General features: G+C 44.6%; 1 protein-coding gene and 1 long non-coding RNA gene across 14 annotated transcripts in view; one reads left to right on the forward strand and one right to left on the reverse strand.

Moving 5' to 3' along the window:
* Positions 1-5,478, reverse strand: part of LOC129704237 (uncharacterized) — a 76,027-nt gene extending 70,549 nt beyond the window's left edge. The window contains exon 1 of the long non-coding RNA XR_008724704.1: positions 4,418-5,478. This is a non-coding gene — a long non-coding RNA (uncharacterized LOC129704237). The remainder of the gene's footprint in view (positions 1-4,417) is intronic.
* The window catches only part of ank3b (ankyrin 3b), a 287,522-nt gene continuing 270,376 nt past the window's right edge, over positions 4,230-21,375 (forward strand). For 7 of the 13 annotated variants that reach the window (XM_055647209.1, XM_055647212.1, XM_055647210.1 and 4 more), the window contains exon 1: positions 4,231-4,413. In XM_055647209.1, coding sequence (XP_055503184.1) covers positions 4,303-4,413 — 111 coding nt within the window. In that variant the 5' untranslated portion in view covers positions 4,231-4,302. Of the gene's footprint in view, positions 4,414-21,375 lie in introns of all 13 variants that reach the window. The other 6 variants (XM_055647222.1, XM_055647223.1, XM_055647224.1 and 3 more) reach the window with 2 other exon arrangements.

Below are 21,375 nucleotides of genomic sequence, written 5' to 3' on the forward strand. Positions count from 1 at the left end.
AAAAGAAATTTATAACTCACAACTTGTGTAACAAAGTGATATTTTCAGCACTATTTATAACCTGACTAATTCAAAAATAAGCAATGCATCCATAAAATGATCTCTCTCGATTGTGATGGAAAAAGCTGAAGAACAGGACTGCCAAGGAGAGGGAACGGTTTCAGGAGTTAGGCCTCTGTACATCTGAAGCCAATATACATAGCCATACTTACCTGTTTTGGAGATTCCAATATCTAATTTAAAAAATGAAACAGGTTACAGGATTCCTCTCTGCACCAGATGAAATAATAGCCAAAATACCCTCGCTTGGTTTTTCCAAATGGTGGTGAAAACTGATAGCCTTGTCAACATTATAGCTGCACAATTTACTGTAGGCCAATATCGTGTGTCCCTTTCTTGGGAAATCATTGATTTTCATCAGGCCAGTAACTTTAATGGAATTCAATGCTCCGTTAGTATTAATATTTCATGTTTTTCGTTATTTCCTTCCAGCAGAGGAAGAGGCCATTTGGCCTGTTGCTTCTGTGCCAGCCCTCAGGACACTGTCATTCCCCAGTATATCCTCGCAACATATTCTTTTAGACTTTACACTTTAGAGATACAGCGCAGAAACAGGCCCCTCGGCCCACTGAATCTGCACTGACCAACTATTCTGTACACTAAGCACTATCCTACATACTTAGGGACAATGTACAATTTTATCGAAGCCAATTAACCTCTAAACCTACACGTCTTTGGGATGAGGGAGGAAACTGGAACTCCCAGACAAAACCCATGTAGCCACGGGTAGAACGTACAAACTCCATATAGACATCACCTGTAGTCAGTTGTTTAAGAAAGAACTGCAGATGCTGGTAAAGTCGAACGCAGACACAAAATGCTGGAGCAAGTGAGGCAGCATCTTCGGGGAGAAGGAATTGCCGACGTTTCGGGTCGAGACCCTTCTTCAGGTAGGACAAAGAAAGAATGTAGGCAGAGAAAGTGGGACTAATGGAAGAACTAGGAAGGTGGGGGGAGGGGGGGGGGGATGAAGAGAGAGAGAGAGAGCAAGGGCTACCTGAGGTTACTTGAAGTAATCCGTAGTCAGGATGGAACCTGGGCCTTTGGCACAGTAAACAGCGACTCTACAGCTGCACCACTGTACTGCCCCTGTGATATTCTCTCCAAGAAACCTGTCAACTCTCCTCCCCGTCCCTGCCGATTTCCCCCACCACCCAGCTACATCGTGCATTATCCAAGCAGCCAATGACCCAAGAAGGATGTGCACCTGACCCTTCCATATCTCTGTGTCTCCGCCTCCCCTGACTCTCCGTCTGAAAGGGGTCTCGACCCGAAGCGTCACCCATTCCTCCTATCCAGGGCAATATTAATGTGCGGGCAAAGTCTCTAGGTACAATTTTACATTTATACCAAGCCAATCAACCGACAGTCCTGCACGTCTTTGGAGCGTGAGAGGAAACAGAAGATCTCGGAGAAAACCCACGCAGGTCACGGGAAGAACGTGCATCTGTGGTCAGGATCGAACCTGGGTCTCTGGCGCTCGAGGGCAGCAAATCTACCGCTGTGCCACTGTGCCACCCCAACGTTATTCAGATGTTGATTGGCTGAGGGAGTACATGACAGCAGTCGTGATGTACACACATTATGTAATTGTTGGACCTACACACCTCACTTATCATGGGCCAACTTTTAGCGTACAAGCACTTGTGACATTGTAACTTCGTGATCGATTCTGATTACTGATTGCTGCTCTCTGGCTGGGGCTCATTCTTCTAATTGTGATTTAAAAATAAGACCAATCTAAACCACAGATGCAGAAACGAGCTGGCATGGTTCCATTTCTGCCTTCTTGCATCCATTAGTACCGACGGGCAGGTCAGCGGCAAATCCACGGGTATCGGTTTTGATTGGAGCGCGTTGGGGCCACTTAAATGGCAGGTATAGAACCCGGAGTCGCCATTTCTGTCGCTCAGTCTGTTCATTTTATCTACGTTCACTTCAATGAAACTGGAATAGATTATGTTCAGACGATGCGTACACTTTAAACTACTCGCACTGAATTGATGCGATTCTTCCAAGAGACGGGTGCAGGGGGTGCTGGCTATCACTGATGTGGTTCAGATCAAGGGAAGGAGAGATAAGGATCGACTTAGCTGATACACCGACACACAATTTCTCCAAATTCGAACACTGGCCATTGTAATCTTTTTTTTTTTAAATGCCCTTTCACACCCCATCTTTAATACAACTGTGCCCACACTTGTACTGGTACTGCTTGTACCCGCGCTAAACCAGTGCAATGGATCGGGCTACAGAAGCTGATGCAGCCAAGCTGGAGGAGGGGAAATAAAATCCCTCTCCTACATAAACCGAAGACCGCATTAGGTGTAAATGAGGAATCCCGGCCCCCTGGGCACACCTCCATCCTTGCCATTTGCTCCTGATCACGCCCGTTTCCAAAAAATCCCCCTTTGTAATAAAGACTTGTCGAACAACACAATTTACATTGCCCTGTTAGCCTGTCACAAAAACAATCCATCTCCACAATGATCCTGCTCCGTAAGCTATTAATAGCTGACTTTTCTTTCGCACCTAACAATAGCCTTTTCATTACATTTCTGAATTGAGGGATATTTATTCATTGCGACTTGCTTCCAATGGCAAATACAGTCAGCTTGCAGACATGCCCCCTGTAATATCTGGTACGACATGGCTTTTTATTAGTCCAAGGGTAAAGCTCCATTTTCTATCTATAGTTTTGGATGTTACTACGTTCTTGCCGTATACTCACTGCTGTGTATTTCTCTCTCTCTCTCTCTCTCTCTCTCTCTCTCTCTCTCTCTCTCTCTCTCTCTCCTCTCCCTCTCTCCCCCTCTCCCCCTCTCTCTCTCTCCCTCTCGCCATCTCCCTATCTATCTCTCTCCTCCCTCTCTCCCTCTCTCCCTCTCTCCCTCTCTCCCTCTCTCCCTCTCTCCCTCTCCCTCTCTCTCCCCCCTCTCTCTCTCTCTCTCTCCCTCTCCCTCTCTCCCCTCTCTCACCCCTCTCTCACCCCTCTCCTCTCTCTCTCTCTCTCTCTATTCCCCACTCTCTCTCTCTCTTTCTCTCTCTCTCTCTCTCTCTCTCTCTCTCTCTCTCTCTCTCTCTCCCACCCACCCATCATGAATATTCAGAAGCTGCAGTCTGTAGCACCAAGGGCGCAGGTGGCAAAAAAAAAACCCACAATCAAATGATTCGAATCTCCTTGTGCCTCCAGAGAGGGTCGTTAAAACAGACACAGTCGTGTTAGAGAAATGAGGATTTTTATTTTCCTTCTCTCTCTCCCCTCCTTGTCGAACAAAGTGAATAGAGACTAGCCCAGGGGACGGCCCTTGCAACTGTAGTGACTGTACTGTGAGCGAGTGCAATTACATATTTAGACCTGTCATGCAGTACATGGTAAAGACCAATTCCCAAAGGGGAGTAGCTCTGCCCCGGCTAACACGGGCAATGTTTTAAAATATGTCGGTGGAATGTGCCCGTCGAGGGCAAGGTGCGGTGAACGTGACTGACCTGAGACCCCTGGTCCCTGTTACCCCCCCCCCCCCCCCCCCCCCCCCCCCCCCCCCTCCCCATTTCTCCACTCCAAAATGCTCGGCCTCTGTGACCAAATTTGTCAATTGAATGTCATTTTTATTCCTCTGCCTCTAGCCTGCACCAGCAGTGTGGGACGACCTGGTCTAATGTACCAGCGCATGTCCGACGTGTCTCCTGACGCCTGCCCGGTTAGAGCCAAAAATAAAAACGGTTTGTGTGAGACGATGAGAATTGTAAAAAAAAATATGACTGCGGCACGATTATAACATGAGTGCGTTGGTACAGCTCTCGGTACTTAAGCAGCACCCCTGACTGGATCTCCCCTCCCGCATCCCCCCCCACCCCCCTCCACTGAAGTAATTTAGGCGCTTCCAGCTTGTAGCAGGAGATGTATCTGTGATGCTGCTTTCACTATCCCAGCTGGCTTCTTCACTATATTAATGCTCCAGACAGGGTGCACCGGGCGAAGATTGCCTCCTTCTCGAGGTGCCGACGTCGATCGGGGAAAATGAAGCTCAAACCTGTCACGACCGACTGCACTTTCCTCGTGATCGCCACCTTCCTCAATTTTTAATTCTCTGCCAGTGATTTGAAGCAGGGAGAGAGAGAGGGGGGAGGGAGGGAGGGAGAGGGGAAAACGATTGCTGAGAACGGTGGCTGTGTCAGGTTGCCAAGGATCGTACCTTTCCCGAGCCGTCATATTTGGTCGGAGGTAACACACGTTCGGGGATGGCTCACGCTGCCTCCCATCTCAAGAAGAACCGGGAATTGGAAGTTGTGACCGAGGATGAGAAAGTCGTCAAGAAACACAGAAAACGCTCACGGGATCGAAGGAAAAAGGTACCTTGGCAGATTTACCCCATCGACACGTTCCATTGTTCTAATTCCAATACGCGGAGCGCTGCAAATTGAAGATTCACTGTTAAAGTCTGCATGGTGGAAGCTTCTGTATGCGAGCACTACCTGATACTAATGTTTCCTGCGGTTAATTGGCATTTGCTGGTGCTGCAAATGTTTTGTTTGCTGGGAATCTGCCTCTGTCTGTCCCTCATTGTGGACTGCAGTGTTGGTGTGGGATGTGCTTTTTTTTTCCAGGAAGGAGGGAGCCAGCATGAAGGGTGGGTTTTAATTTCACTGGAACGGGAGCCATTTGGTGCTGCGAATATTATCTTTTTTTTTTGTGTTGTTGCTGTCGTTGTCTATGCTTTGGGTTTTTGAAACTGGCTTTAATCGATGCTGTGGGATTACCAAAAAAAATGTGCAAATGTCTCATCGTGGAACCGCGACCCATGTTTAAGTCAATTAAATGATATCTGGAACGGACATGGGCTAGTGTCTCTTTAAACATAAGCACATGATAAACCTCACAGAAAGGAGAACAATGAATACCGACTTAGATATGTAACCGGTTAGTTTGCTGCCCTCATTTTGAACAGGGTTCTTCTATTTTTAGGTGATAATTAGCAGTAGACACATTGTGTTCTGTGTGACCTTAACCCATCCACTCCCACAATGATTATGTGGCTGTGCAGTGCATTTTGCTGCTTTGGAATTTAGACATTTTTTTTCTATTGTCAGAAGGGATGTATTAGATTGCCACATTTTTTAAATTGATATCATCATAATTCTCAGCCTTGGCACATCATTAGCAGCCTCCATAGCTTGGTGTTATATTTTTAGTAAAAGTAAATTCTAATTAGATTTTGAACACTGGATATCTATTAACTACGTTGCATCGACTGAATTAGATATGCCCATTATGTTTGATATATTATGCACGGAATAGGAACTTGGGTTGTATCTCTCCACATTGCTTTGTCACAACTTTTTTTAATCCTCTTATCAGATGGTTAGGGATTTTATCCAAACAGTGGTGGTGCCAACACTGAACGACATACATATGTATATATGTATATATGCATGTCGTTCAGTTGGATAAAATCCCCAACCATCATTATATATATAATAATTAATGCCCAAGAAGCCTGCAGAACATGCCCTTGCCTCTGTCCCTCTTCAAGAATCAACCCTCAACCTCTCACCTTGTCCGTCTAAGTCACAGTCACATTGGCAGTGAGGAGGAACAGCTGATGTCTTTTGCGTTGTTATAATGATTCACAGGTTCACAAGTTATAGAGTTAGGCCATTCAGCCCATCGAGTCCACTCCGCCATTCAATCATGGCTAATCTCTCTGCCTCCCGATCCCACTTTCCTGCCTTCTCCTCATAACCCTTCACACCCATTCCTATCAAGAATTTGTCGACCTCTGCCTAAAAAATGGCCTCCACAGCCCTCTGTGGCAATGGGTTCCACAGATTAACTACCCTCTGACTAAATAAGTTCCTCCTCACCTTTCTAAGAGCGCCCTTTAATTCTGAGGCTGTGACCTCTGGTGCTAGACTCTCCCACCAGTGGAAATATCCTTTCCACATCCACTGTGCCTTTCATTATTCTGTAAGTTTCAATGAGGTCCCCCCTCAAGCTTCTAAACTCCAGTGAGTAGAGACCCAGTGCTGTCAAATGCTCATCATATGCTATCCCACTCATTCCTGGAATCATTCTTCATGTAAATCTCCTCTGGACCCTCTCCAGAGCCAGCATATCCTTTCTCAGATATGGGGCCCAAATTTGCCTACTATACTCCAAATGCGGCCTGACCAGCGCCTTATAGAGCCTCGGCTCTGGTCATTTCGAAGGAATGACTGAGGCCTCTCAGATCTGAGGAGGTGTGCCTGTTCTTTCTAAATGTAAACTGTGTTTAAGTGTGACTTCCTGATGCGCTGCAGGCCTGTGCTCCATTGAAATGCGAACATGGTCGGCAGGGTAAAGGATTCTGTGTAGATTCTCAGGTCCTGTTGTTAAAGGTCATGACTGAATCCAAAACCACTCCCCAGTGAACCTCTGTATTTTGTAGCTCGGTTGCTGTACATGGATGCGAGCTATGTTGGTTCATGGGATTTACACTGTTCTTTGTGCTGTCATGGGCTTTTAGACTGCCAGAACAAATCCAGTCTTATTTTTAGCCTTAGGGGCGTGCAGTGTGTGGACTTGGCTGCATATTGATTTGGATAGGAGTTGATGCAGAGTTGGAAGAGGTCCGGTGTTCTTGTGCTCTTTGTCTTTTCACGTGACGAACTGTTGCTGCATGGTCCATGTCGGCCAGCACGCTTGGGAGAACTGTTTGTAGCAAGGCAGTCGGGATGAGAACAAACTGCCCTGAATAATTATTAATGGGGCTCTCATGTAAGTAAGTAAGTAGGTTTATTGGCCAAGTATTCACATACAAGGAATTTGCCTTGGTGCTCTGCCCACAAGTAACAACATGACATACAGTGACAATTACAAATGACTCAGAAAACACAAACATTAAGCTGAACGTGAGAATAAAGGTTCTACCATTTTTGTGTAGCCAATTTTTTTTGTTTGGAAAATCTACAATAGGAACCACAAGCACTAAGTTAGTTCATGTTATAGGAGCAGAACTAGGCCATTCTGCCCATCAAGGTTGTGCAGCGTTAGAGTTGCTGCCTTAGAGCGCCAGAGGCCAGGGTTTGATCCTGACCACCAGTTCTGTCTGTACGAAGTTTGTACGTTCTCCCCGTGACCTGCGTGGGTTTCTCCAGGAGCACCAGTTTCCTTCCACATTCCAAAAGATGTACAGGTTTGTAGGCTACTTGGCTTGGTAAAATTGTAATTAGTCCCTGGTGTGTGTAAGATAGCGTTAGTGTGCGGGGGGGGGCGTTGGTCGGCCCAGATTTGGTGGGCCGAAGGGCCTGTTTCCGCACTGTATCTCTAAACTAAACTAGACTAAAAGTCTACTCCGCCATTCAATCATGGCTAATCTATCTTGCCCTCCTAACCCCGTTCTCCTGCCTTCTCCCCATAACCCCTGATGCCCGAACTAATCAAGAGATTTAGAGTCATTGACTAGAACGAGAACCTTTTGATTCTTGGTGCATTTTCAGTGTTTATGCAATGCAAACAATCTAGTGTGATGTTCCTGTCAAAGACCTTCTACACTCATTTCTGAACATGAGAAATATATACAGTAACATCCTTGCTTCCCATGTATCGCCCGTTCAGTTGCCATTGTACGGCACTTGATATTTGCTGCATAGACTCATCTGTCCCATTACACTTTTTTTATCTCCCATACTATGTCATCTGCTAAACATAGAATATAAGTTCAGCACAGCGTCAGGCACAACGGTCCACAATGTTCACACTGAACATCAAGCCAAGTTATACTAATCTCTTCCGCCTGCACGTGATCTGTATCCCTTCATTCCTTGTGTGTAAGTAGTGAAGGTCAGTGAATGTTTTGCAGTTAAAGAACTAATGTGGGCGGCACGGTGGTGCAGCAGTAGAGTTGCTGCCTTACAGTGCCAGAGACCCAGGTTCAATCCTGACCAGGGGTGCTGTCTGTACGAAGCTTGTATCTTAAGGGGTTGGACAGGTTAAATGCAGGAAGATTGTTCCCGATGTTGGGGAAGTCCAGGACAAGGGGTCACAGCTTAAGGATAAGGGGGAAATCCTTTAAAACCGAGATGAGAAGAACTTTTTTCACACAGAGAGTGGTGAATCTCTGGAACTCTCTGCCACAGAGGGTAGTTGAGGCCAGTTCATTGGCTATATTTAAGAGGGAGTTTATGATGTGCCCTTGTGGCTAAGGGCTATCAGGGGGTATGGAGAGAAGGCAGGTACGGGATACTAATGATCAGCCATGATCATATTGAATAGCGGTGCAGGCTCGAAGGGCCAAATGGCCTACTCCTGCACCTAATTTCTATGTTTCTATGTTTCTATGTTGTCCCCGTGACCTGCGTAGGTTTTCTTCTGGATCTCTGGTTTCCTCCCACACTCCAAAGACGTACAAGTTTGTATGTTAATTGGCTAGGTATAATTGTAAATTGTCCACAATGTGTGTAGGATAGCATTAGTGTGCGGGGATCGCTGTTCGCTGCAGTCCCGGTTGACTGAAGGGACTGTTTCCAGGCTGTGTATCTAAACTAAACTAAATTAAAACATGCAGTAATAAATTAATTAAATCATGCAGTAATATAAAGTTTTCACTTAGCTTGAGTTCATCCCATTGTCTTATATTGGATTGCTGCAAAGGGAACAACTTTTCAGACAGAAATGGAAAGTAGTTGTAAAAATAGTTGGTAAATGGTGCTGCTGGTATCTCCTACATCGATTTTAGCCACAGCATTACTTTTGGGTGAAGTTGGTTGGGAAGTGCTACGTTCTCAGACGGCTGCCCATTGTTTACCAATGTTAAGTGCTGCGATGTTTGGACATTATGCCATCTGTGTGGAAAAACTGCCACCTGCGTTAAGTCTGCACGTTCTCCTTCTGAGTGCATGGGTTTCCTCCCATTGCTCCGGTTTCCTCCCACATCCCAAAGATGTACGGGCTTGTAGGTTAATTGGCTTCTGTACATTGCCCCCAGTGTGTCAACAGTTCATGAGAAAGTGGGATATCATAGAATCGTGTGAACGAGTGATGGATGGTTGGCATGGACCTGATGGGCAGAAGGGCCTGTTTCCGTGTTATATCTTTCGATATTTTCAATTCAACAGTGCTAACTGGCCTTTTACGACAACTTAGCCACCAAAGTTGGAATTTGATCGGTGAGGCCTAGCCCATCCTGTTACCCATGCTAGTTTTTCATAAGCATCGCCTGAAGGTGCATTAGTTGATTTTAGAGATGTAGCATAGAAACAAGCCTTTCAACCCATCGAATCCACGTTGATCATCAATCACCTATTTCACACTAGCTCTTATGTTATCCCATTTTCCCATTCACTCCCTGCACACCAAGGGCAACTTACAGAGAGATTAATGAATCTACAAACCTGCACATAGAAACATAGAAAATAGGTGCAGGAGGAGGCCATTCGGCCCTTCGAGCCAGCACCGCCATTCATTGCGATCTTTGGGATGTGGGAGGAAACCAGAGCACCTGAAGGAAACGCAATGGGCCAACTCCACAGAGACAGGTTTGAAAATGTTTTTTTTAAGTAGATGCCATAGATCAGATTCAGATTCAATTTTAATTGTCATTGTCAGTGTACAGTACAGAGACAACGAAATGCATTTAATGCATCTCTCTAAGATCTGAAGTAAAAATCTTTTTAAAAAGCGGAAAATTCTCAGCAAGACAGAGGAACAAGTTCACAAGTTATTGGAGTAGAATTAGGCCATTCGGCCCATCGAGTCTACTCTGCACTTGTGGCTGATCTCGTGGCTGATCTCTGCCTCCTAATCCAATTTGCCTGCCTTTTCCCCACAACCCTTGACACCCGTTCTAATCAAGAATTTGCCTATCTTTGCCTTAAAAATATCCACTGAAACAGAAACACGAGTTACAGTTGTAGATGGATGGATGACCTTTTGTTAGGTTAAAGTATTTCCAGCATTTCTTGTAGAGGGCTTTGACCTGAAACATCAACCATGTTTCTTTATCTGCAGATGCTGTCAAACTTGAGTTTTTCCAGCACTTTCTATTTATATTTTGTTAATGGGTGTTCTCTAGTACTTGACATGCTAATAGGACCATTTTGCTTACATTATACAGACACTCTTAATTTTAAGCACTTTATCAAATCTCTCTATAGCTTTATCTGCTCTGAAGATAACTTCAATTTCTCCAACTCTCTCAGGTAGCTGAAGTCCCGCATTCTTTCCACCATTTGAGTACATTTTCACAAAATACTCTCTAAGGCTTTTACACTGTTCCTAAAATGCACTACTCCAGTTAAGGCTGAACCAGTGTTTAGTAAAGACTTTTCGGAAGACTCCCTTGTCATAGACTCATTGAGTGATACAGTGTGGAAACTTCAGCCCAACTTGACCACACCAGCCAACATGTCCCAGCCACATGCCAACATTTGGTCTATATCCCTCCAAACCTGTTCTATCCATGTGTCTGTCTAATTGCTTCTTAAATGTTGGGATAAGCCCTGCCTCAACTACCTCCTCTGGCAGCTTGTTCCATACACCCACCACCCTTTGTGTGAAAAAGTTACCCTCAGATTCCTATTAAATCTTTTCCCTTTCACCTTAAACCTAAGTCCTCTGGTCCTCGATTCACTTGGGCAAGAGACTCTGTGTATCTACCCGATCTCTTCCTCTCAATATCATATACACCTGTATAAGATCACCCCTCATCCTCCTGCACTCCAAGGAATAGAGTCCTAGCCTACCCAACCTCTGCCTATAGCCCAGACCCTCTAGTCCTGGCAACATCCTCGTAAATCTTCTCTGTACCTTTTCCAGCTTGACAACATCTTTCCTAAAACCGGACCGTGATGTGAGCGCTCTTTGCTTGGCCCCTATAACACGGTGCCCAGAACTGAACACAAAACTCTAAATGTGGCCTCACCAACGTCTTACACAACTGCAACATGACCTACCAACTTCTATGCTCAATACTCTGGCTGATGAAGGCCAATATGCCAAAAGCCTTTTTGACCACCCAATCTACCTGTGACTCCACCATCAGCAAACTATGAACCGGCACTCTGTGACCCCTCTGCTCTACAACACTACCCAGAGCCATACCATTCACTGTACATGTCCTATCCTGCTTGATTTGTGCTCAATCTTCATTTATAAAGCTCAAGATCCCATATGCATCTTTTAAGTCTCTTACTATCCTGCCATCTTCAGAGATCCGTACACACATGTACCAAGTTCTTTGAGTTCCTAGGCTTGTTCGAGAATTTTAGCCTTCGCGTTACTTTTGGGTGAAGCTGGCTGGGAAGTGCCAAATTCTCAGACGACTGCCCACGTTTACCAATGTTAAGTGCTGCTATGTTTGGACATCCCTATCAACCTGGAAGCATGCAGCTTTTATTGGCAACTTTATGACTGTGATCTGATGTTGAACTCGTCAGGGGTTGCCAGCAGCATTCTGCAAATAGGGAGCAATTCACCACCACTTGCTCACGTCAGCCCTTGAGTGGAAAAAAATAAATCAATGCATTTTAATGGAGAGGCAAGGCTACCATGGACTGGGTGATTTAGACATTTTTAGTAAATTTGTAATAATTTTTACCAAAAGAAGCCATTTACCAAGAAACCTGTACACATTTGGAATGTGGGAGGAAACCGGAGCATCCGGCGAAAACCCACACAGGTCACAGGGAGAATGTACAAATTCCGTGCATACAGCGCCTGTAGTCAGGCTTGAACCTGGCTCTCTGGTGCTGTAAGGCAGCAACTCTACCGCTGCACCACCATGCCACCCACCCTACTCTACTATTGCTTTCAATCCTCCCATACTGATGGATGAGGTAGGAAGGAAAATAAACAAAGCCAATGATATTCAGTTTTAAAACACTGAAGAAGGTGGCCAACCATGGGTCATAAACAAAACTTAAAAAAAAGGACGAATGGCTTTGGCCCTGAAAATCAAAGTATGTCATGTTAATTGGATATTTTCCGGGAAGAAGAGAGATTGGGGACAGATTATTACTGACTTTAGAGATACAGAGCAGAAACAGGCCCATTGGTATATTAACACCGCATATTAACACTATCCTACACACACTAGGGGCAATTTACACATACACCAAGCCAATGAACCTGCAGACAGTGCCCGTAGTCAGCTCTGTAAAGGGCCTATCTCACTTGGTGATTTGTCCGGTGACTGCCAGCACCATTGAGTGAAGTATTAGATCACCGAAAAATTTGCGGCTTGATGATGATGTATGACACGCGATGTTTTTTCAAGTGTCGCAACATTTTTTTGTTCCGCTGGATTTTGAAATGTTCAAAATCTTTTGCCGAAACTGATATGACGCCGGCAGTCGCCAATAAAATCGCCAAGTGGGACAGGCCCTGAAGGCAACAACTCTACCGCTGCGGCTCTGGATCGGGATTACTTGAAACAGGCCCAGACATTAATTCCATAAGGTATTTTACAATTAGTATTTCAATCACTGATCTTATTGGAATAAAAAGCACAGCAAGCTACGTCTTTCTGAGTCCGCCTTGCCCATTCTTTGGAGAGAACCCCTTGTCCTTATTTCATAAGCTGCTGGCTTAATATGGCGAATATTGCATGTGAGGTGATGCAGATGATTAAAAAAGCCTAAGGATGAGCATATGGCCTCAACTAACATTTGGCTCAATGAAAGGAAAAATAATGTGAAGATTTTTTATTACATGTGCTTTTATTCACCATGGAATGTGGAACCACCATGGGTGGTGAATCTGTGGAAGCCAAGCCAGTAGATATTTTTAAGGCAGAGATGGATAGATTCTTAATTAGTGCAGGTGTCAGAGGTTATGGAGATAAGGCAGGAGAATGGGGTTAGGAGGGAGTGATAGATCAGGCATGATTGAATGGCAGAGTAATTCTACTCCTATTCCTTGTGACCTTATGACAATTTATTTATTGAGAGCTGGGACACTGAGATGGGACCGAGAGTCCAACTCCAGGCAAGGTATTGGAAGGATCCATATTCTTTGCGTACCTTTGAGGCAGGGACCACACCAGTGGGGAGCCTTGAACTGAGACCAAACAAAATCAGTAGTAAAGCCCCTGTACTGACCAACTGTTGCATTACCTGAATTGCAGTCATTGTTTTTCATTCAACCTCTCTGCTGATTATTTCATTTGGTGGCAGCCGAAATGGTGATTTTGATTAAAGATAGACGCAGAGTGCTGGAGTAACTCAGCGGGTCAGGCAGCATCGCTGGAGAAGAAGGACAGGCGCGTGTTTCAGGTCTTGACCCTTCTTCAATAGAAGCTGGTCTATCTTTGGTGTAAACTAGCATCTGCAGTCCCTTGTTTCTACATGGTGATTTTGATTGATGGTTGAGGTGAAGTTTGCTTCCCTTCTTTGGAGAGAAACGTAACACTTTTTTAATACACCCACCACAACACGCCAATGGATCCCATTTTAATGTCTGATTCAATAAAGAGTGTTTCCATTCTCAATACAGAAATGCCAATTGAAATTGAGTGCATGGTTCTCTGGAGTGCAGTGTGAAGCCATGGCTTTCTGAATTGGGATTTTTAACCATTGAACCTTGTGCAATATGGCAAGGGGAACCCAATGATTTCTTAAGACTTGGTATCTTAAGTCTGAACTATAACTTTATTTTTATTATCCTTGATGGGATTTATTTGCAGTCAAGTAGACTCACCAACATTAGAGAGTTATAGAGTCATGCAGCATGAAATAGATCCATCAACCCAACCTGCCCACACCGATCAATATGCCCCATCTACACTCGTCCAACCTGCCTGCATTTGGCCCATATCCCTCTAAACCTGTCCTATGCATGTACCTGTCTAAATGGTTCTCAAATGTTGCAATAGTCCCTGCCTCAACTACTTCGTCTAGCAGCTCGTTCCATACACCCACCACCCTTTGTGTGTAAAAGTTACCCCTCAGGTTCCTATTAAATCTTTCCCCCGCACCTTAAACCTCCGTCCTCTGCACCTCGGTTCCTCTACTCTGTCCAAGAGACTGTGTGTTTCCCCGATGTATTCCTCTCGTGATTTTGGACACTTCTATAAGATCATCCCTCATCCTTCTGCACTCCAAGGAATAGAGTCCTAGCCAGCTCAACCCTGCCCTAATGATTTTGAGCAAAACACTAATTTATTTTAGATTTTCAATTTATTTTTATAATAGGAGAAATAAATGATAGACTTCTATTAAAATGAAGATAAATAAATGTTCCTATGCTTGTACATCACACCTATGCTTGTACAGAATAGTTTCTATGTTTAGCCATTTAAATATTGTGTGTGTGTGCACGTGCGTGTGTGCGTGTGCGTGCGTGTGCGTGTATGTGTGTGTGGATGCGAGTATGTGTGTGTCTGTGTATGTGTGTATATACAGTCTGACCAGTTGTGCGAACAGCCAGATGTAATGTTTCATAACATAGCAATGATGTGATAGAAACATAGAAAAATAGGTGTAGGCCATTCAGCCCTTCGAGCCAACACCGCCATTCAATATGATCATGGCTGATCATCTAAAATCAGTACCCCCTTCCTGCTTTTTCCCCATATCCCTTGATTCCATTAGCCCGAAGAGCTAAACCTAACTCTCTCTTGAAAACATCCAGTAAATTGGCTTCCACTGCCTCCTGCAGAAGAGAATTCCACAGATTCACAACTCTCTGGGTGAAAAAGTTTTTCCTCATCTCAGTCCTAAATGGCCTACCCCTTATTCTTAAACTGTGACCCCTGGATCTGTACACGCTCAACATCGGGAACATTTTTCCTGTCCAATCCCTTAAGAATCTTATATGTTTCTATAAGATTCCCTCTCATCCTTCTAAATTCCAGTGAATACAAGGCCATTCTTTCATCATATGTCAGTCCCGCCATCTCGGAAATTAACCCGGTGAACCTACATGGCACTCCCTCAATAGCATTCCACAAATTAGGAGACCTAAATTGCACACAATACTCCAGGTGCGGTTTCACCAGGGTCCTCTACAACAGCAGTAGGACTTCCTTGCTCAAATCCTCTCGCAAGGAAGGCCAACATGCCATTAGCTTTCTTCACTGCCTGCTTAACTTGCATGCTTACTTTCAGCGACTGATGTACAAGCACACCCAGGTCTCGTTGCACCACCTCTTTTCCCAATCTGAAAGCATTCGGATAATAATTTGCCTTCCTGTTCTTGCCACCAAAGCAGATAACCTCACATTCATCCACATTATACTGCAATGCACCTGCCCACTCATCCAACCTATCCAAGTCACCCTGCAGCCTCACAGCATCCTCCTTGCAGCTCACACTGCCACCCAGCTTTGTGTCATCCTCAAACTTGGAGATGTTACATTTAATCCCCTCGCCTAAATCGTTAATATATATTGTAAATAACTGGGGTCCCAGCACTGAGCCTTGCGGCACCCCACTGGTCACTGCCTGCCGTTCTGAAAAGGACCCGTTAATTCCTAATGTGATGATCTTTATAGCTTCATATTGTTTACAGTGACTGGATAAATCAAGGTAATATCTTTCTGTTGCATGTTCCTGACATTTCTTTTTGCATCATTGACTTAAATTTAATTTCACAACATTGAAACCTGTAAACGAGTGCCCACGTATTTAAAATATATTAGCAGTTCATTTAAATCGCATTCTTTAATTTATACGATACAACACGATACAATAAACTTTATTCATCCCCGGAGGGAAATTGGTCTGCCGACAGTCACGACACACAAGGTACACAAAAACTTGACATTAAAAGTGAAACAAAAAAGACAGAGGCAAGCGACTGTTGGCTGGCTGCCATGTGCCCAGCGCCTTCACCGGAACAAGTGAACGAACAAACAAACACAGACTTATCCCCTGGGCAGAAGATTCTAAAACTAATGCCCCCCCCCCCCAACACTCCCCCACACACTGGGTCCCCCTTTGTTCTCCCACCATCACTCACAGCGGCCCCCCCACGCTGGGCTCTCCATTGTCTTCCCCGCCACCCCCCCTCACGCTCATCTCATAATTGTGTTTGCACAGCAGCCAGGTAGGGGGTCAGCTGGGTCAGATAGATAGATAGATAGGTAGCCTTTTATTGTCATTCAGACCGAAGTCTGAACGAAATTGCAGCAGTCATACATATAATACAATACAATAAAACAACAATAAACACATATTAACATCCACCACAGTGAGGCCACCCAGCATCTCCTCACTGTGGTGGAGGCAAAAGTCTTAGGTCTGATGTCTGATAATATGAAGGGATAGAGACAAGACCTAGTTGATTTTTGCCCTAGACTTGGGTGTCTCTCTGGGGGGTGGAGTTAGTGCGGGGGGGAAAAGAATGTGGATAGAACTTTTTCTTTTTTTTTTGGTAAACGGCGCCAACATTTGGCGACTGTCCACTTGTGGGTCGTGCAAATAGAATTCCACCGTGTTGTGCGCACGTGACATTAAAGAACCGTTGATGTGAGAGCGTTTGATGTTGTGATCAGGTGAGGGGAAGGCTTGACGTTGGAGTTCACGGAAGAGCGCAGTCAGTCAAGCAGCATCTGTGGAAAGAATTACAAGTCTCTTGCCCAGAGTAGGACAAGGGGTTTAAGGAGAAGGGGAAAAGATTTAAGGGGAATCTGAGGGTTACCTTTTTCAAGGGGTGGTGGCAGTATGGAACAAGCTGCCAGAGGAGGTAGTTGAGGCAGGGACTATCCCAAACATTTAAGAAACAGTTAGACAGGTACATGGATAGGACAGCTTTGAAGGGGTAAGGGCCAAATGCGGGCAGGTGGGACTAGTGTAGGTGGGACATGTTGGCTGGAGTGGGCAAGTGGAGCCTAAGGGTCTGTTTCCACAGTATTATCACTCTATGACTTCAGTTCTGAAGAAGGGTCACTGGCTCAAAAAGATGATTTCTCTTACCGTTGATGCTGCATAGCTAGTTCTGCTCAGTTCTTCCAGCATTTTCAATTCTTGTTTCACATTCCAGCATCTGTAATTTTATGTTTTCCAATGAGATTGTTAAATATAGGCCTGTGCATTCCTGAGATCAGCAGCTATGGAATGCAGACTACTTCCTGGATGATAGACACAAAAAGCTGGAGTAACTCAGCGGGTCAGGCAGCATCTTTGGAGAAAAGGAACAGGTGATGCTTCGGGTCGAGACCCTTCTTCGGACCTGGTTGTTTGCCGGATGTTTACGTGCTGTTTGCTTCCTTTTTTGGTTTTGTTAATGCTTTATTCCTTCTGCCCCTGATGTGATACTTTTTGTTTTATTTTTGAGCCATTCAGCAGTGTGATAGGAAAGACTTTGATTGATACAAAACTGTGAAGGTGTTGGAAATTTTAATTAAATCTGTCAAAAATGTAGAATTTATTCATTACAAAACTATGCAGAGACTGTTTCTTATAGAGGATGAAGTTCTCTGTTGTAAATTCAAACATTACATACAACAATCATCTTGTCGAGTTAAAAAAATGTTGATAACAATGAAATCTTATTTGGAACTGATAAGTATTCTTTTAACTCTATTTCTGCTACTGAATGTCTTCAAAGTACAAATGAGGTTCATTATCTAGAAACCAGGAACTGCAGATAATGGTTTAGAAAAAAATAAACACAAAATGCTCAAGTAAGTCAGCGGGTCAGGCAGCATCCATGAAGAACATGGATAGGTGGCGTTTCAGGTGGGGACCCTTCTTCAGACTGAAGCGTACAATAGGTTTGTTATCGTTTTGGACAGGTCAACACAGTCAGTTGGTGAATCTAGTTTTATTCGGTGAAATGCAAAAGAAACTTTAGATCTATGAAGATCTTGCTCTGATGATCATAATATCACTGCAGTAATAAACAATTTTTGGTGCATCTGCCTGTTAGCCACTCTGTGGAATAGCTCTGAAATATATTATGCACACACACATGTGCGCTTGCACACACATGTGTACACGCACACGCACACACACAAATGCATGCATACACAGAAACAGACACACACACAAACACTCACACATAGAAACACACACACACACACGCGCACACACACATGTGCACCCATACACAGAGAAACACACACACACACACACAGAAACACACGCACATATACACAGAAACACACACACACACACACACACACACACACACACACACACACACACACACACACACACACAAACACACACACACACACACACACACACACACACACACACACACAAACACATACACACACACACACACACTCACACACACACATACACACACACACACACAGAAACACACACACACACACACACACACACACACACACACACACACACACACACACAGAAACACACACACACACAGAAAACACACACACACACACACACACACACACACACACACACACACACACACACACACACACACACACACACACACACACACACACACACACACACACACACACACACACACACACACACACACACACACACACACACACACACACACACACACTAAATATTTGGCACCAGTAAATTATTAGGTCCCTGTTATGGTTGCAAAATGTTTTGTTTTGCCGCTCTGTTTATGTGAGAGGGAGTGTGTCAGAGAATGTTATTTCTATAACAGGGTGTAAAATGTTCGTGGAACAGAATACTGTGAGCCAGCTCGAGGAAAAACGGATTCCTCTTCCAGTCAGAATTCTGGCTTGGATTGGAAAGAGTTGCACAGATTCACTTTGAAACATGACTCTGTGTTACACCTGCAGCAGAGAGTTGCAAAGCCTGCTGCATTATCTTCTGGACACACCTTCAACTACTCGAGGAAGTCTTTAACGTGTCTTTTCTTAATTTAAAGACAGGATAAAGACAGACCAACAACAAAGATCCATCCAAGCAAGTAAATAGGAGCATTTGGAAAAACAAAGAACTGCAGATGCTGGTTTACAAAAAAAAGACTCAAAGTGTTGGAGTAACTCAGCAGGTCCGGCAGCATCTCTGGAGAACATGGATAGGTGATGTTTTGAGTCTTCTTTAGACAGATTGTAGGAGGCTCATCAGTTCATCGGTGATAGGGGCAAACTTAGGCCATTCGGCCCATCATGTCTACTTCGCCATTCAATCATGGCTGATCTATCCCTCCCTCCTAACCCCATTATCTTGCCATCTCCCTGTAACCCCTGACACCCGTACTAATCAAGAATCTATCTATGTGTATGAAGGAACTGGAGATGCTTGTTTAAATCAAAGGTAGACACACAATGCTGGAGTAACTCACGGGAATCACAGGCAGCATCTCTGGAGAGAAGGAATGGGTGACATTTCGGGTCAAGACCCTTCTTCAGACTGATGTCAGGGGAGTGGGAGGTTCATAAATAAGGAAGTGTATAGATAAGGAAGTGTAAGGTGTGAAAACAGGGCAAAGGGAATGGAGAGCAAGGAACATGTAGAATAGATCATTGTTAGTTGGGAAAAGGTAACAACAAAACAAACAGAGATAAAATGTAGTTGGAGGCAGTAAAACTGGTCGGAGAACTGGGAAGGGGGAGGGGATGGAGAGAGAGGGAATATATGCCTTCTCCCCATATAACGGGGAGGGGAGAAGAAAGCTGGACAAAGCATGGCAGGTAATTAGCCTGAGGATGAATCTCAACCTGAAATTTCAATGAAGAGTATTTGTTTTTTGACTACAATGGGAAGGTGCTGCTGGTGGTCTCGAGTAACTAAGATCTTTGGAAGTGGGAGGTTAGAGCTAGGAGGTTTATATGTATATACCTCCAGGGTCATGTCCCACCAGCTCCAGCAAGCCCACAGCTGCTGCACAATTGAAGAAAGCTCTGCGGCCACAGACGTGTATAGATAAGGAAGTCGTACAGCATCATCAGATATAGATCAGTCGTACAGCATCTCTAACTCTGGCCCCCATCCTGTCCCGAAACATCACCCTTCCATGTTCTCCAGAGATGCTGCCTGCCCACCGAGTTATCCCAGCACTTTGTGTCTTTTTTTTTGTAAACTAACATCTACAGTTCCTTGTGTCCGTATCCTCAAATCATTTCCACCCTAAGTGTGAGGATCACTGATTGGCGCGGACTCGGTGGGCCGAAGGGCCTGTTTCCGCGCTGTATCTCTAAACTAAACTAAATTATGGCATGTTGGTAGTTCACCGACACTGTGGAGCTGCAGAACTGATGCTTGGTGTGTTTCCACTTGAGCAATCAAATTGCACAACTATGCACTTCTTCACGAATCCTGAGGCTCTATAAGGCGCTGGTCAGGCCGTATTTGGGATACGGTGAGCAGATTTGGGCCTCATATCTGAGGACGGATGTACTGGCTCCGGAGATGGTCCAGAGGAGGTTTACAAGAATGATCCCAGGAATTAGTGGGTTAGCACATGATGAGCGTTTGACAGCACTGGGCCTCTACTCGCTGGAGTTTAGAAGGTTGAGGGGGGAATCTCATTGAATCTTACAGAATAATGAAAGACATAGATAGAGTGGATGTGGAAAGGATGTGTCCACTGGTGGGAGAATCCAAGACCAGAGTTCATAAAGGGCGCTCTTTTAGAAAGGAGGTTTGGAGGAACTTCTTTAGTCAGAGGGTAGTTAATCTGTGGGACTCATTGCTACAGAGGGCTGTCGAGGCCAAGTCAGTGGATATTTCTAAGGCAAGTTCTTGATTAGACCGGGTGTCAAGGGTTATGGGGAGAAGGCAGGAAAATGGGATTAGGAGGCAGAGATCAGCCATGGTTGAATGACGGCTTGGACTGGATGGGCCGAATGGCCTAATTCTATTCCTATAACTTGTGAAAGTGAAAATACTCGTTCCTACAATAAGGAGTAGGAAAGGAAGACACTATTTCTTCAACCAAGCCACTTCTAAGTGGTCCGTTGGATTTCTTCCAACTCGATTTATTGTGCCTCACTCGGTTTGGGCCGGAATCCAATATCTTTTATAACATTAGTGATCGCGAAGCAAATATTTAATTGTGAAATGTAACTCCATTTCAGAGGCCATGAGTACACGTGATGATTATATCCTTTAGTTTGGAATTTTTTTAGATTAGGATTCTTAGGCGGAGATAGTAAAATTTACCTCAGGCAAATCAGGCAGCAGTAAGTTGGCAGCAGCTTGTAGACTCCACTGGGCTGGATATAAGTGGATTATTACTTCACCAATGACTGTTTTCTGTTTGCAAACAAGATGAATGTTATTCTCAAAATATCTATTCTATATTCTCCATTCAACATATCCAAGGGCGGCACGGTGGCGCAGCGGTAGAGTCCCAGGCCCGGGTCGATACTGACTACGGATGCTGCCTGTAATGAGATTGTACGTTCTGCCCATGTCCTGCGTGGG

This window comes from Leucoraja erinacea, chromosome 15, assembly GCF_028641065.1.
Source record: "Leucoraja erinacea ecotype New England chromosome 15, Leri_hhj_1, whole genome shotgun sequence".
NCBI lineage: Eukaryota > Metazoa > Chordata > Chondrichthyes > Rajiformes > Rajidae > Leucoraja > Leucoraja erinaceus.